The sequence below is a fragment of the Stegostoma tigrinum genome, chromosome 23 (genome assembly GCF_030684315.1).
Source record: "Stegostoma tigrinum isolate sSteTig4 chromosome 23, sSteTig4.hap1, whole genome shotgun sequence".
Taxonomy (NCBI): Eukaryota; Metazoa; Chordata; class Chondrichthyes; order Orectolobiformes; family Stegostomatidae; genus Stegostoma; species Stegostoma tigrinum.
The window spans coordinates 32,817,038-32,829,817 of NC_081376.1; the positions used below are offsets into that span (position 1 = coordinate 32,817,038).

General features: G+C 38.3%; 1 protein-coding gene and 1 long non-coding RNA gene across 5 annotated transcripts in view; one reads left to right on the forward strand and one right to left on the reverse strand.

The window, feature by feature from the left end:
• Positions 1–12,780, forward strand: part of LOC132210906 (uncharacterized) — a 52,382-nt gene that overhangs the window by 28,542 nt on the left and 11,060 nt on the right. The gene's annotated exons all lie outside the window — the stretch shown is intronic.
• Positions 1–12,780, reverse strand: part of crebbpb (CREB binding protein b) — a 161,594-nt gene that overhangs the window by 12,991 nt on the left and 135,823 nt on the right. For all 4 annotated transcript variants that reach the window (XM_048551908.2, XM_048551905.2, XM_048551906.2 and 1 more), the window contains exons 27-29: positions 11,172–11,337; positions 9,694–9,861; positions 731–892 (exon numbers count right to left, since the gene is read on the reverse strand). In XM_048551908.2, coding sequence (XP_048407865.2) covers positions 731–892; positions 9,694–9,861; positions 11,172–11,337 — 496 coding nt within the window. The remainder of the gene's footprint in view (positions 1–730; positions 893–9,693; positions 9,862–11,171; positions 11,338–12,780) is intronic.

Here is a 12,780-nt window from a genome sequence, read left to right on the forward strand (position 1 = left end):
CTGCTGGGTAATAACTTTTCTAAGTCTACTAGCCACCTCACTCTGTACCTTACATATGGCCTTAATAACATTAAACCTGAAAAAATATGTTTCAATAGCATTTTAAATACAAAATAAACTACCTCTCTTTACCTCCAGAAAATAACGTTAAAATTGAAAAAAGTTAATATATAATCAAACATATTAAAATTATATAAAAATCACTTAATTGATTAAGTGAATAAAAACGATTCCTCTTCAATAAATTCCTCAAAGGGAAAAAGGTCTTCTCTGGAACTGACTCCCCAGAACAAAAACGCAAATCCTTATTAAAATAAAACAAGTTTAAAAAAACCCCTCTAAAACACATACAGACATTTTAATTTCTGAATTAAGAATAAAGGAAACCTCAGCTATTCACTGTAGACCTTTAAAAATGTCAATTTGAAAAAAAATTGAGATTTTTTTGTTAAAACAAAATGGAAAAACATGTTAGTAAACTGTAATGACTACAACAACTGTAAATCTGTAAAAAATATATGATAAATCTTTAACTAAGCCTGCAATCCTAGGAGCAGCTCAACATCCACACTGCTCGAAGTCCTGAGCCACTCCTCTAAGGGGATGTAGTCTTTTTTAAAAAAAATCATGTTTCAGAACAAATGTACCCAATGTTTTCAGGACAATCAAATGTATAGGAAGAAAAGGAAAGGTACTAAATTAGGCAGAATTTAAGAACTATTTACAGTACCTCTTTATGTTTTTCCATGGTTGCATACAACTTCTGCGACAGGTCATTAGCTACATTTGGCATTCCAGGCTTTTTCTTGTTGGCGCGGCTAATGCTGCTTTTATTCTTATTTGTTTTCTTGTTGTTCTTTTTCTTTGCATTTTTGCTGTCTCCTTTCTTTCCCTAGAAATGGGAATAAAAAGATAGTTAACAACTTTAGGTGCCTGATGCAGAACAGTAATCCACCATGATCGTTCTTCTAAAGGCTACTTTGAATATAGAATGTTAACTGAGAAAAGTATTCTTTCAGACTTCATTTTGCTATACATGCTAAGATTTTGTGCCTGGAGTCTACTTCACTGCAGACTCTTCAATCACAGCATATGGATTTAAGAGCAGAAGAATTGGGGCAGCAGTCCATATGACATGTCAAGTCACAACTAAACTTACTCAATTCCATTTTCCTGCCCATTACTTATGTTCATTGATTTCCTTAGATCAAAAATATGTCTCTCTCAGCCTTGAGCATGTTCAATGACGGAGCACCCACAGCTCTCCAAGGAAAAGCATTTCAAAGATTCACAACGTTGTGTGAAGAAATTCCACCTTAGCGCAGCTCTGAATAATTGGGACTGATTGGGACTACTGTTGGTTCCCATCTTAGCTGTCAAGACCTGAAGTGAAGTGAACTTCCATCATGTCAATTGTCTGACAGCAACTCACTTAGTCTCATCTCCTTTGCTTTATCACTGCATATCTTTTGGAAAATATTGTCATCCAATTCAATTTTGGAAGTGAGGCTTGAAACTTCCTCCAGAATATTCTCAGGTAGTCCATCCCAGATCTTAACCTCACACTGCATAAAGACATTTTCTTCATGGCATACAGTATAGAAGCAGGCTCTTCAGGCCACCATGTCTATATCAGCCAACAAAAACCAAACTATACTAATCACATTTACCTAAATTTGGTCCATAGCCTACAATGCCTTTGACATTTTATGTGGTCATCCAGATACATGTTAAATGTTACCTCAGTACCTGCCTCCGCCACCCTCTTGAACAGCACGTTTCTAATTTTTGGGTTAGAAACAAAAAATCCCTCAGATCACTTCTATCCACTTACTCTGCACCTTCAACTTTTGTCCTCTAGTATGCACGGGGAAAAGATTCTCACAATCTATTCGATGCCTCTTATAATTTTGTGTATTTCCAATCAGATCATCCCTTAGCCTCCTCTGCTCCAGGGAAATCAAGCCCAGCCTATTCAGCTTCTCCTCAGAACTGAGACTTTCTAATCCAGGCAACAGCCTGGTCAATTTCCACTGCACCATCTCTAGTCTAATCAAGTCCTTATGTACAGTGTGCAACCAGAACTGCACAGTATTCCAACTGTGGCTATCCAATGTCTTGTAAAGTTGCAAGAAGACTTCTGACCTCCTCTACTGTATGCCCTGACTAATGAAGGCAACCATCTTGTACACATTTTCACCACCACCCTGTCTACCTTTGCTACTCAATACCCCTAGGAGCATTGTCTAAATCCTTCCCCTAACAGACCTCCCAAAATGCATCACCTCACACTTATTAGTATTAAATTCTATCATTGTTTCTCCCCATTTACCAGTTGATCAATATCAGACTGCAACCTGAGACCATCCATCTCACCAACACTGCTAATTTTTGTGTTCTCTGCAAATTTACTAATAATACCTTCTACTTTCATATTCAAGTTGTTAATATACACAACAAACAAGGGTCCTAGCACTGACCACTGGTCACAGGCTTTAAATCACAAAAACAATCCTCCACTATCATCCTTTGCCTTCTATTTGCAAGCCCGCTTTGAGTCGTGCTTGCAACTTGTCTCTGATGGGCTTTCCACATGGGACCTTGTCAAAGGCCTTACTGAAGTCCATGTACACAACATCAACTGCACTATCCTCACCAATTATGTTCAGTCACTTTTTCAAAAAACAATTAAATTAGTCAAAAAGGATTTCCCTTTAACAAATCTGTGCTGACTATCCCTGATCAATCCCTGCCTTTCAAAGTGTTGATTAATTCTGTCCCTCAGAACTTTTTCAAATAATTTCTCTACCTTGGACATAATTGCTTTGAAATTTTCTGACCTATCCCTGCTGCATTTCTCACTTATTAGCTATTCTCCAGTCCTCTGGCACTTCACCAGTGATCAGCAGTATGTCGGCTCAGTGGTTAGCACTGCTGCCTCACAGCGCCAGGGACCCGGGTTCAATTCCATCCTCGGGCAACTGTCTGCATGGAGTTTGCACATTCTCCCCGTGTCTACGTGGATTTCCTCCAGGTGCTCTGGTTTCCTCCCACAGTTCAAAGATGTGCAGGTTAGGTGGATTAGCCAATTTAAATTGCCCATAATGTCTCACCTAATGTAGGTTAGGTGGGTTAGCCGTAGGAAATGCAGGATTACAAAGCAAGGGTAGGGAGGAGAGTTTGGGTGCGATGCCCTTCGCAGAGTCGGTGTGGACCTGTTGGGCCAAATGGCCTGTTTCCAACTACCTGTAAGTAGTTGCTAAAGTCTATGATAATAAAATGTGAGGCTGGATGAACACAGCAGGCCAAGCAGCATCTCAGGAGCTCCTGAGATGCTGCTTGGCCTGCTGTGTTCATCCAGCCTCACATTTTATTATCTTGGAATTCTCCAGCATCTGCAGTTCCCATTATCTCTGATGCTAAAGTCTATGTTTGTTAGATCCTGTATAATGATATCGAAATTGGCCTTCAACTTGTGCACTTTATCCCATTCCATAATGACTCTGAAACTTAGAATTATGTCACTATCCTCAAGATATTCAGCCACTGACACTTCAAACACTTGACTTGGCTTCATTCTCTAGGATGTCTAGCATTGCCCCATTTCCAGTAGGGGTTATCTACATACCGGCACACAAAACCCTCCTGAATCCACTACAAAAAAATCCACCCAGCCTAATCCTTTCACTCTTGCGTGATGCCAGTTAATGCTAGCAAAGTTGAAACCCCTACTTCTATAACTCTATTCCTCTCACACCTCTCTGCAATTTGCTTGCACATCTGCCCCTCTTAATCCTTGACTGTTGGGAAGCATGTAGTATAATCCCAGCAAAGTAACACCCCTTTTTTATTTCTAAGCTCTACAGAGATGTCTCATCTGAAGAGTCTTCTAAAGATATCCACTCTCATTGCTGCAGTAATCACTTTTTAAAAAATCTCAATGGCATCTTCTGAGTTGTGAGCTATCTGCAAGGGCAAATAGTTTCTCCCTCTCTACTCTGTCCAGAGACTGATTATACTATGAATTTAAGAGGTGTATTAGGTCCTGCTTTGAAGGAATGTTGAGGCAGATGTAACAAGCAGTCCACTCAAGTTCAAGAAAGTAAACAGCTTGTGAGGGCTCAGAGTTTCTTTAAAATTGGAACAATAGAGGCAGCCTGAATGGGTGGGGGTCAAGCTCCCATAAAACCAGAATTTTTAGTATTGGCTTTCTGCAGTTGCTGGAGTCTTGACGCTGCATTTGGAAGCTCTTGTTCCTTTCTCTGTTACAACTAAAAGCTGGGGCTCTCTTCCTGCTGCTAGAATTGTATGTGAAACAATTCATTTTATTGAATTTGCCTTTGCCAAAGGTGTATTAATGCCACGTTACTATATTAGAACGGTTAATTAGTACTGGTCAGCGTTTTGATAGAGTTGCAGTTAAACCAATTCTTCTCATGTTTTTATTTTGACTGTATGTTAATTGTAGTGTTAAAAAAGTGCGTTTTGTTTAAAGTCGATAGCTTGACCAATCGAATTGTATCTGGAAAGCAAGGCCTTATACTTACCTTTAAGAAAATAAAGAAACAAAGAAACCTACAGCACAGGAACAGGCCCTACGGCCCTCCAAGCCTGCGCCGATCAAGATCCACTGTCTAACCTGTCATCTATGTTGGTGTTTAGGCTGTCTTAATATATTTTGAGGGGGTCAGGATCAAAATCTCTAATTCCAGGTTGGGTTTAGGATTATTGGATTCAAAAGACAGAGAGTGGCGAGTGCTGGTGTTTTTTTTAAATTTCAGGTATTGTATTCAATTGGTTTAAACAGGGTGTGCCTTGCGTGATAATGCCTTCATCAATCGCTTAAGTTTCCTGGAGGTGGAAGAAGTCACTGAGTGTTTTACAGAAAGTGAGCAAGGCCAAGCTTTTGGAATTGGCAAACAGGTTGAAGCTAGAGTTGCCTCTGTCTGTGAGGGAAAGGGAAATAATTGCAGCAATAGCTCTGCATTTACAACTGCGAGGAATTCAATCAGAATTATTGGAGATTGCAAATGAAGCAGCTTGAATTAGAGGCAATGGCAAGGGAAAAAGGAAAAAGTAAAATCAGTCCTGGCAGAACAAAAAGAAAAAGAGAAAGAAATGAAACACCATTTAAAAACAGTCAAAAGAAAAGGAAAAGATGGCCCTAGCAGAGAAAAGGGAAGAGGAGAGAATTTTTGAACTTCAAAGGTTGGAACCAAAAATTCAAAGATGACTTAAAATGGCAGAGGTTGAGGTGAAAGGTAGGAGTATCATTGAGGGCATTGGAGAGCAAACTCATCATAGCCAACGGCCTGGTGAGGATCTGCTGAAATGTTCCAAATGTTGTTTCAGCTCAAGGAGGATGATATAGAGGCCTTTTTCATTTCATTTGAGAAAGTGGCTGAACAAATGGAATGGCTGGTGATCGAAACAAAGTTGGTAGGTAGAGCCTGTGAGGTATTTGCATGACAATGAGAGGTGGTATTTGGGGAGTATGACGAGGTGAAAAATGCTATCTTAAGTGCACATCAGTTAGTACCAGAAGCTGACAGTGTTTTAGGAATTTGAGGGGGGTGGAACCTGGTCAAATGCACATACAGTTTGAAAGAATCAAAGTAATTTTATTGGGTGGATAAGGGCACAGAAAATACAAACATGTGACGTTCTTGGAAAAATGGTTATTTTGGAGGAGTTCAAAAATTCCCTTCCTGAAATACTCAGAACTTAAGTAGAAGAGCAGAGAGTTAAAATGGCAAGATTAGTGGCCGAAACGGAGGATGATAACGAACGGTTCATAAATCAAAGCTTGGCTTCCGACATCAATTTCAAACCGTGAGGGATAGAAATTGGGCAAAAAAAAGAGAAACCCTTAGGTGGTAAGGGAAAAGGAGATCTGATTGAAGATAATAAAGATAGTTTACCATGGACTAAGGAGGAAATCCATGAGGGGAAAGAGAAGTTAAAAACTTCTAGTGTTTTCACTGCAATAAAGCAGGTCACATGAAGTCGCAGTATTGGTGGTTTAGAAAAAGCACTGGGAAGGCAGACGTGGGAAAATAGGGTAATCCAGTGAATTTTGTTAAAGTGTTAAAGGAAAGCACAGTGGAAGCTAAAAGGCTGCAAAAGAATGTACAACCTGATCACAGAATGTGAGGCTGGATGAACACAGCAGGCCCAGCAGCATCCCAGGAGCACAAAAGCTGACGTTTCGGGCCTAGACCCTTGATGAAGGGTCTAGGCCCGAAACGTCAGCTTTTGTGTTCCTGAGATGCTGCTGGGCCTGCTGTGTTCATCCAGCCTCACATTTTATTATCTTGGATTCTCCAGCATCTGCAGTTCCCATTATCACTGATACAACCTGATCAGGTTGGTTGAGAAGGAAGTGCTAGTTCCCTTTATGGCATTCATGTTTGCCAGGAGGAGCAGGTAAAGAATTTAAGATTTTAAGAGATGCAGGAGCTGGTCAATTATTAACGGTGAGAGACGAGGAGATATGTAATTCAGAAGTACTGCAGAAAAAGTGGTAATACGTGGAATTCATGGCAAGAACAGTAATAGTCCATCACATAAGTGAGGTTGCAAAGTCCAGTGAAAAGTGATGGTAGGAATAATAGACAAATTCTTGATTTCAGAAATATAGTTTATCCTTAGTAATGATTTAGATGGCTCACAGGTGGATGCCATTAGATGAAAAACCAGTGGAAAATCAGGCAACTGAGGTATTACAGAAGAAGTATAAGGGATTTTTCCTGACTGTCTGGTAACAGAGGTAGAAAGCCACAGGTTGAAGCAGGAGGAAAAATCAAGGAGTAAAGACAAAGAAGTTGAAATTCAATTATCAGAAACTATGTTTAATCAAATAGTTGAGGAAAAAAGAACAAAGGGTAGGTGGAGGACAATGTGGATATTTTTAATTCAGAGAAATTAGCCGAATTACAACAGAAAAAGGAAAAATCTATTGAAACTGTGCCAAAACCAAACAGAAGAATCTGTGAGTTTCTCAGAATGTTACTATTTTAAAACAACATCTTGATCAGGAAACAGAGACCATCATATATTCGGGCAGATGAGAGATGGGCAGAAGTTCATTAAGTTGTAGTACCGGTAGATTCAAGAAAAGGTGGTATTGCCATTAACACATGAATTACCATTAGTAGGTCATTTGGGAGTAAGGAAAACTCAAGTCAAAATACAAAGACATTTTTATTGGTCTGGGCTGCATTAGAATGCGGGCATTAGAATGCGGTTGGATTTTGCTGGACATGTCATATGTGTCATGTAATAGGAAAATCTCAGACATTGATAAAACCAGCACCCTTAACACCTAATCTCACATTTGAAGAAACTGTGATGAGAGTTTTAATTGATAGTCTAGGATCCCATGCTAAAACAAGAAGTGGGTATCAGTATTTGTTGACCGTAATGGATGGATCTACTAGATTTCCAGAAACCAATCCATTATGCAGAATCACAGCTAAAAGCACTGTAGAAGAAATACTCAAATTTTTCACTAGATGTGGATTACTCACAGAAATATAATCGGATCGGGGTCAAACTCTGCATTAAAGTTATTCAAGGAAGTTATGTAGAACTTAGGAATAAAACAATTCAAATCTACTGTGTACCATTCAGAACAGCAGGGAACATTAGAACAGTGGCATCAAACATTAAAGACCATGTTGAGGTCTGAGAGTCAAAACTATTCAAAACATTGGGATAAATGATTTTCATTTGTACTTTTTGCTATTAGGGATGCACCAAATGAATCAATAAGTTCAGTCCATCTGAATTAGTTTATGGGCATGAGGGCTAACAGGACCACTGAAATTAATTAAAGAGAAACTGGTGAGTCAGAGTTCAGAGAGCACAAATTTGGACTATGTGTCAAATTTTAGGGGAAGATTAAAACAGAACTAGACTGCATTTGAAAGTAGCACAACAGATGAAGAAGCAGGAAATTGACAAGAAAACAAAAATTCATAATATTGCTAGTGGAGTATAGTCTTAGTGTTATTCTCAGTGGTAGGTGAACCTTTAAAGGCAAGGCTTATTTAGTAGGCCTCATCAAATCGAAAGGAAATTGAGTGAAGTGAATTATTTGATAAGAATGCTAGATAGAAAGAAATCTCAGGGTGTCATGTGATTACACTCAAAAAGTATTCTGATTGGGAAGGATAGCAAAAGGACAATGTGGTACTGGTTACCACAGAAAGCGAAGAGCCAAGTTTATATAATTCTGAATTGGATATTCCTCATATTAATTGGACAATGAAGTAGTTCTCAAAAATTGGGATAGATTACCAAGTTTCCTTCCAGTGGAAAATCAAAATGACTTGACAGAGTTAGTACAATCACATGGTGAAATATGCAGGATAAGATTAGAAAAAACTAATCTGATTATGCATGATGTAGATGTAGGAAATGCTGCTCTGCTATTTCAATTAAGCAACATTCTTATTGACTTAACCCTCTAAAGTTGGCACAGGTTCGAAAAGAGATTGAACGCATGCTCAAAGACAATATTAGCAGTGAGTTGCAACAAATGGAGCTCAACCACAACAATGGTGCCAAAACCAGATGGTACCCATCAATTATGTGTAGGCTATCGCAAAGTCAATGTAGTTACAAAATCCTATTCCACATTTGGAAGACTATTGAAAAAGTGGAACAAGCAACTTGTATTTCTAAGTTAAAAGGATACTGGCAGGTACTGGTGTGGTGTACGTCTGGTGATATGGTGATTTTTAGTCACACATGAAAGGAACATTTGGACTCTCCTGGAATTGTTTGATGGACTTTGGGAGGTGTGCTTGGTGATAAACCTGGCTAAGAGTGAGTTTGCAAAAGTCCAAGTCATGTTCCTGGGCTGTGCTACAGGACATAGTAAAATGGTCCCATAGGATGTGGAAGCAAAGCTTATTGGAGAAATTCCTATACTATTGATGAATGGGCAAGTAGTACGGCTCCTGGGTCTGAGCAGTTTTTGTTGGAAGTTTGTACCAAATTTTGAGAGTGTGGATACTCTACTGACTGACTTGCTGAAGAACTGCAGAAAATTTGAACGGATGGAAGAATGTCAGAAGACATTTGACAGCTTGAAAGCTGTGTTAGCCACTGCTCCAGTGTTAGCTGCATTTAACTTTGCAAAGACACTCAGGGTGGTTATCAATGTGAGTGATATGGGTGTAGGGGCTGTATTCTTACAAAAAGACATCAAGATAGAAAGATCTATTTGATATTTTCCAGCAAACTGAATAATAAGCAACAGAAATATTCCATAATAGAGGAGAACGTTGGTGTTGGTGTTGCAATATTTCAACATTTACATTGCCTGTAATGTGTCTGAGACAAGTGTATATACTGATCATTGCTCCTTAAAATTTACAGTTTATAAGGAGATTATTACAGCTATTCAATGTGAAAATTATACACGAGGCAGAGAACGTAACTGTTGACATGTTGTTGTGACTTTGATGGAGGAGGATGGAGGCATTTGATGGCAGGAGAAAACAGGCTGAAAATGGATTGTAGTAGTGAATGTTTGCATGGTCAGAGTCAATGAAACGTACAGGTACTGTAGTGTACTAATAGCATACGGCTAAAGGTTTTTAAAAATGAAGTCATCTTTGTATATTTTTAAAAAAAAATCAATGATCCAGAAAATCCTGAGGACAGTCTCCTTGCAAAACTCACATCAGGGGTTTCACTGGGAATGCTGTTCTCTTCCCTCTTGCGTTCCTCTTCTTCCTGTTCCAATTCTTTTATGCTTTCTTCTAGTACATTGGGCCAAAAGTCACCCTCAAAATAGGGCAACTCATTTGCACTGGTCAGACGGTCTTCTGTTGCTTGTTTGAAGATATCCTACCAGCAAAGCAAAAAGAAATCACCATTAAACACCACAATCTCTTATTAAAAAATCATATAATAAAGCAAAGAGTCTTTGCTAAGTTTAAATTAGTGTGGAAAGTAATCAAGGGATACTACAGAATTTGACAATATACTATGTCAAAGAAGAGAAATGTTGCTATTTTACAACCAAATACATACCATTATTTAAGAGGGATTAATCGCTCTATTGGTAGTATTGTCACCTCTACATGAAACGTTTGTTGGTGCATCACTGCATTCAAGATAGTATCACTCAGCTTTTGACATATTTTAGCAACATTTCAATCTATATGGTTTAATTTACTGAGTTGTGCTGAGTGCTAGCTGGATAAACACGCACTTGTAGGGGGGGTCTTGCATTGATTAACACCAGTTACCCTAATTTGCTTGATTTCAATGAGGATTTACAGGAAAAGCCAACTGATTTGGCAAGAAAGACAGATCTAAACAGGTAGTTTTAGAGTTGATGATTTAAATGAATGGTTCTATAATCAACTTTAAAAGGAAGAACTGAGCAATCTAAGGATCTATTACACTTTTACTGAAGAATAGCCGTGAGTGCAGTAACTCTTTAACAGATATCTTTAGCTGTATGTGCATGAATATTGCCTTGTACTCAAATCTGCACCAGACTGGAACCATTAGAGAAGCTTCCAAGAACGGCTGCACAAAGTTTAGTACAACTTAAAAGTATCATGGGTCATTTATTAACCACTAACGCTCAAAGTCAGCTCACAGGAAGTGATGAGAGATTGATGAGAAAGGGGGATGTAAAATACCTGATGATAACACACTTTAAGACTTTAACCTGGCAGTAAAATGTCAGATAACTATATTTTCTGTAAAGCTATCTGCCCAACTATATTGTCAGAAAGCAGTGAACATTCTGAGTTGTTATCGACCATGTGAAGTGCAAACTGTAAAACTCTCAGGCCCTTGGTAAGATGGAGAATGTGTGTCTGCCTAAATAAGGCAGGTTAATTATACAGATTTTTAATAGTTTGTCCAGGTAGGATTTCCATTTCTAAATAATTTTTTTATGGCGAGGGACACCTTTCACAGAAGTCTTTGTTGCAGAGACCTAGGAAGTGCAACCATTTCAGATCATCTTGTAAGATCAAGAGGAGAAGCAGCTTGGGAGAGTGTATCTTTGAACACTTTATTAGACAAATGAACAGTGGTAGCATTACAAATTACTATCACACTGAAGGGACTGAGCTACTTTGGGGAATGCATAAGCCATTTTTAAAACACAAGGAGGAAATCAGAACTTCAGGACAAACCTTATAATCATGTATGATTCGCTCAGCAAAAGCTTTATCCAGCATTTTCTTATACCATTCCTGCAATCGTTTGGGTTTGGGGATTTTCTGGTCCGCTGGATGGCAGTGAAAGATGTAATCATCACCTTCACTGGGAGGGCAAGCCCAGATATGGCCCTGTGTAAAGCTGTGGGAAACAGAGAACAAAATGAAGTGGATTGGTCAGATAACTGTTACAGAAGTCACACAACACCAGGTTACCCCCAAAGTTTGTTCTGAAATCACAAGCTTTTAGACTGCTGCTCCATTGTCAGGTAGACATCAAATAAACCTGTTGGGACTATAACCTCCTGTCATGTGACTTCTCACCTTGTCCACCCCAGTCCAACACCCTACATCCACATCAGCACTAAATCAGAAGGGAAATAGCAAAGAAATTTACTGATTTCAGTTTAAGTTTAAAATCAAAAACCTTAACTGTAAATAATAGAAAATTTAATTACTGTGAATTTTGGAAATCTGAAATGAAAACAGAAAATGCTGGAAATATTCGGCTGGTGAGGCCGCAGCTATAGAGAGAAATACAGTTAAAATTTCATGTCTATAAAACTTACAACAAAACTTAGAAAAAAACCCAGAAACATTAAAAAGTTTAAAGCAATTGAAAGAGGGAAGGAGAAAAAAGAAAAAGAAAAGCCTTTGTTCAGGCAAAAGTCACAAATGAAAAACGGGGACCTTTTAAAAATATTCAATGACTCAGCACCCAGAATTCTTGGAGTGGAGAATTCTAAAAATGACAAAGAAATTTCTTCTCACCTTCTACCCTAAATTATTAAACCCCTTAGCCTGAGACTAAGAATTTGGGCTTTACACTCTTCACCCAAAAATATCTTTGAGCATCTAAAATGCTGTCAAAACAATCATTGCAGCTCAAAAGATCATTAAGATTGATAATACTTATCTGGATAAGCAGTACATATTAACCATAAAAATAATATTTTGTCAGGTATAAAAACAACTAGGAGTAGAAACAGGTATAAAAGCAGCATTAGGAATGTTGTAAAAGCATATGACTGCAGCAGTAACGGAACAAAGATACTTTTAGTCATGAACAAGTCAGAAAACAACCAATAATGTCCACAGAATGTTTACAGTGTAAAATAATGGTAATTAACAATACAAAACTTTAGTGTTTCAAAGATTTGGTGTAGTGTGACAGGTTTTATTACATACAGATGGAGAAAAGTAATCATATTTCAAATAGTTATACATGAGGGATGCCATAAGAGTACAAATGCTTAAGCAATGTTAATAAACTGGGCAGGATATAAATATTAGGAACATACAGACTAACGTGGACTTTGAAGGGACATAAAATGTTTTGGATTAGGCACTGTAGATCTACAATATATGAATATAAAATCCTAAGCAAGAATCTGGTTAGATGTCAAGAAGCAATTTCTCTCAAAGTGCCAACCATTGGTCAGGTTGCTTTGTTGCCTTTGAGTCACAGGTTCTGAGCTTAAAAATTCAGGCAATCCTCTTACAATAGGACTGAGGGTGAACTGCATTTTTGGAGGCATTAGCTTTTGGATGAATGATTTAAACCGAGGCTCCATTTTCTCTCTCT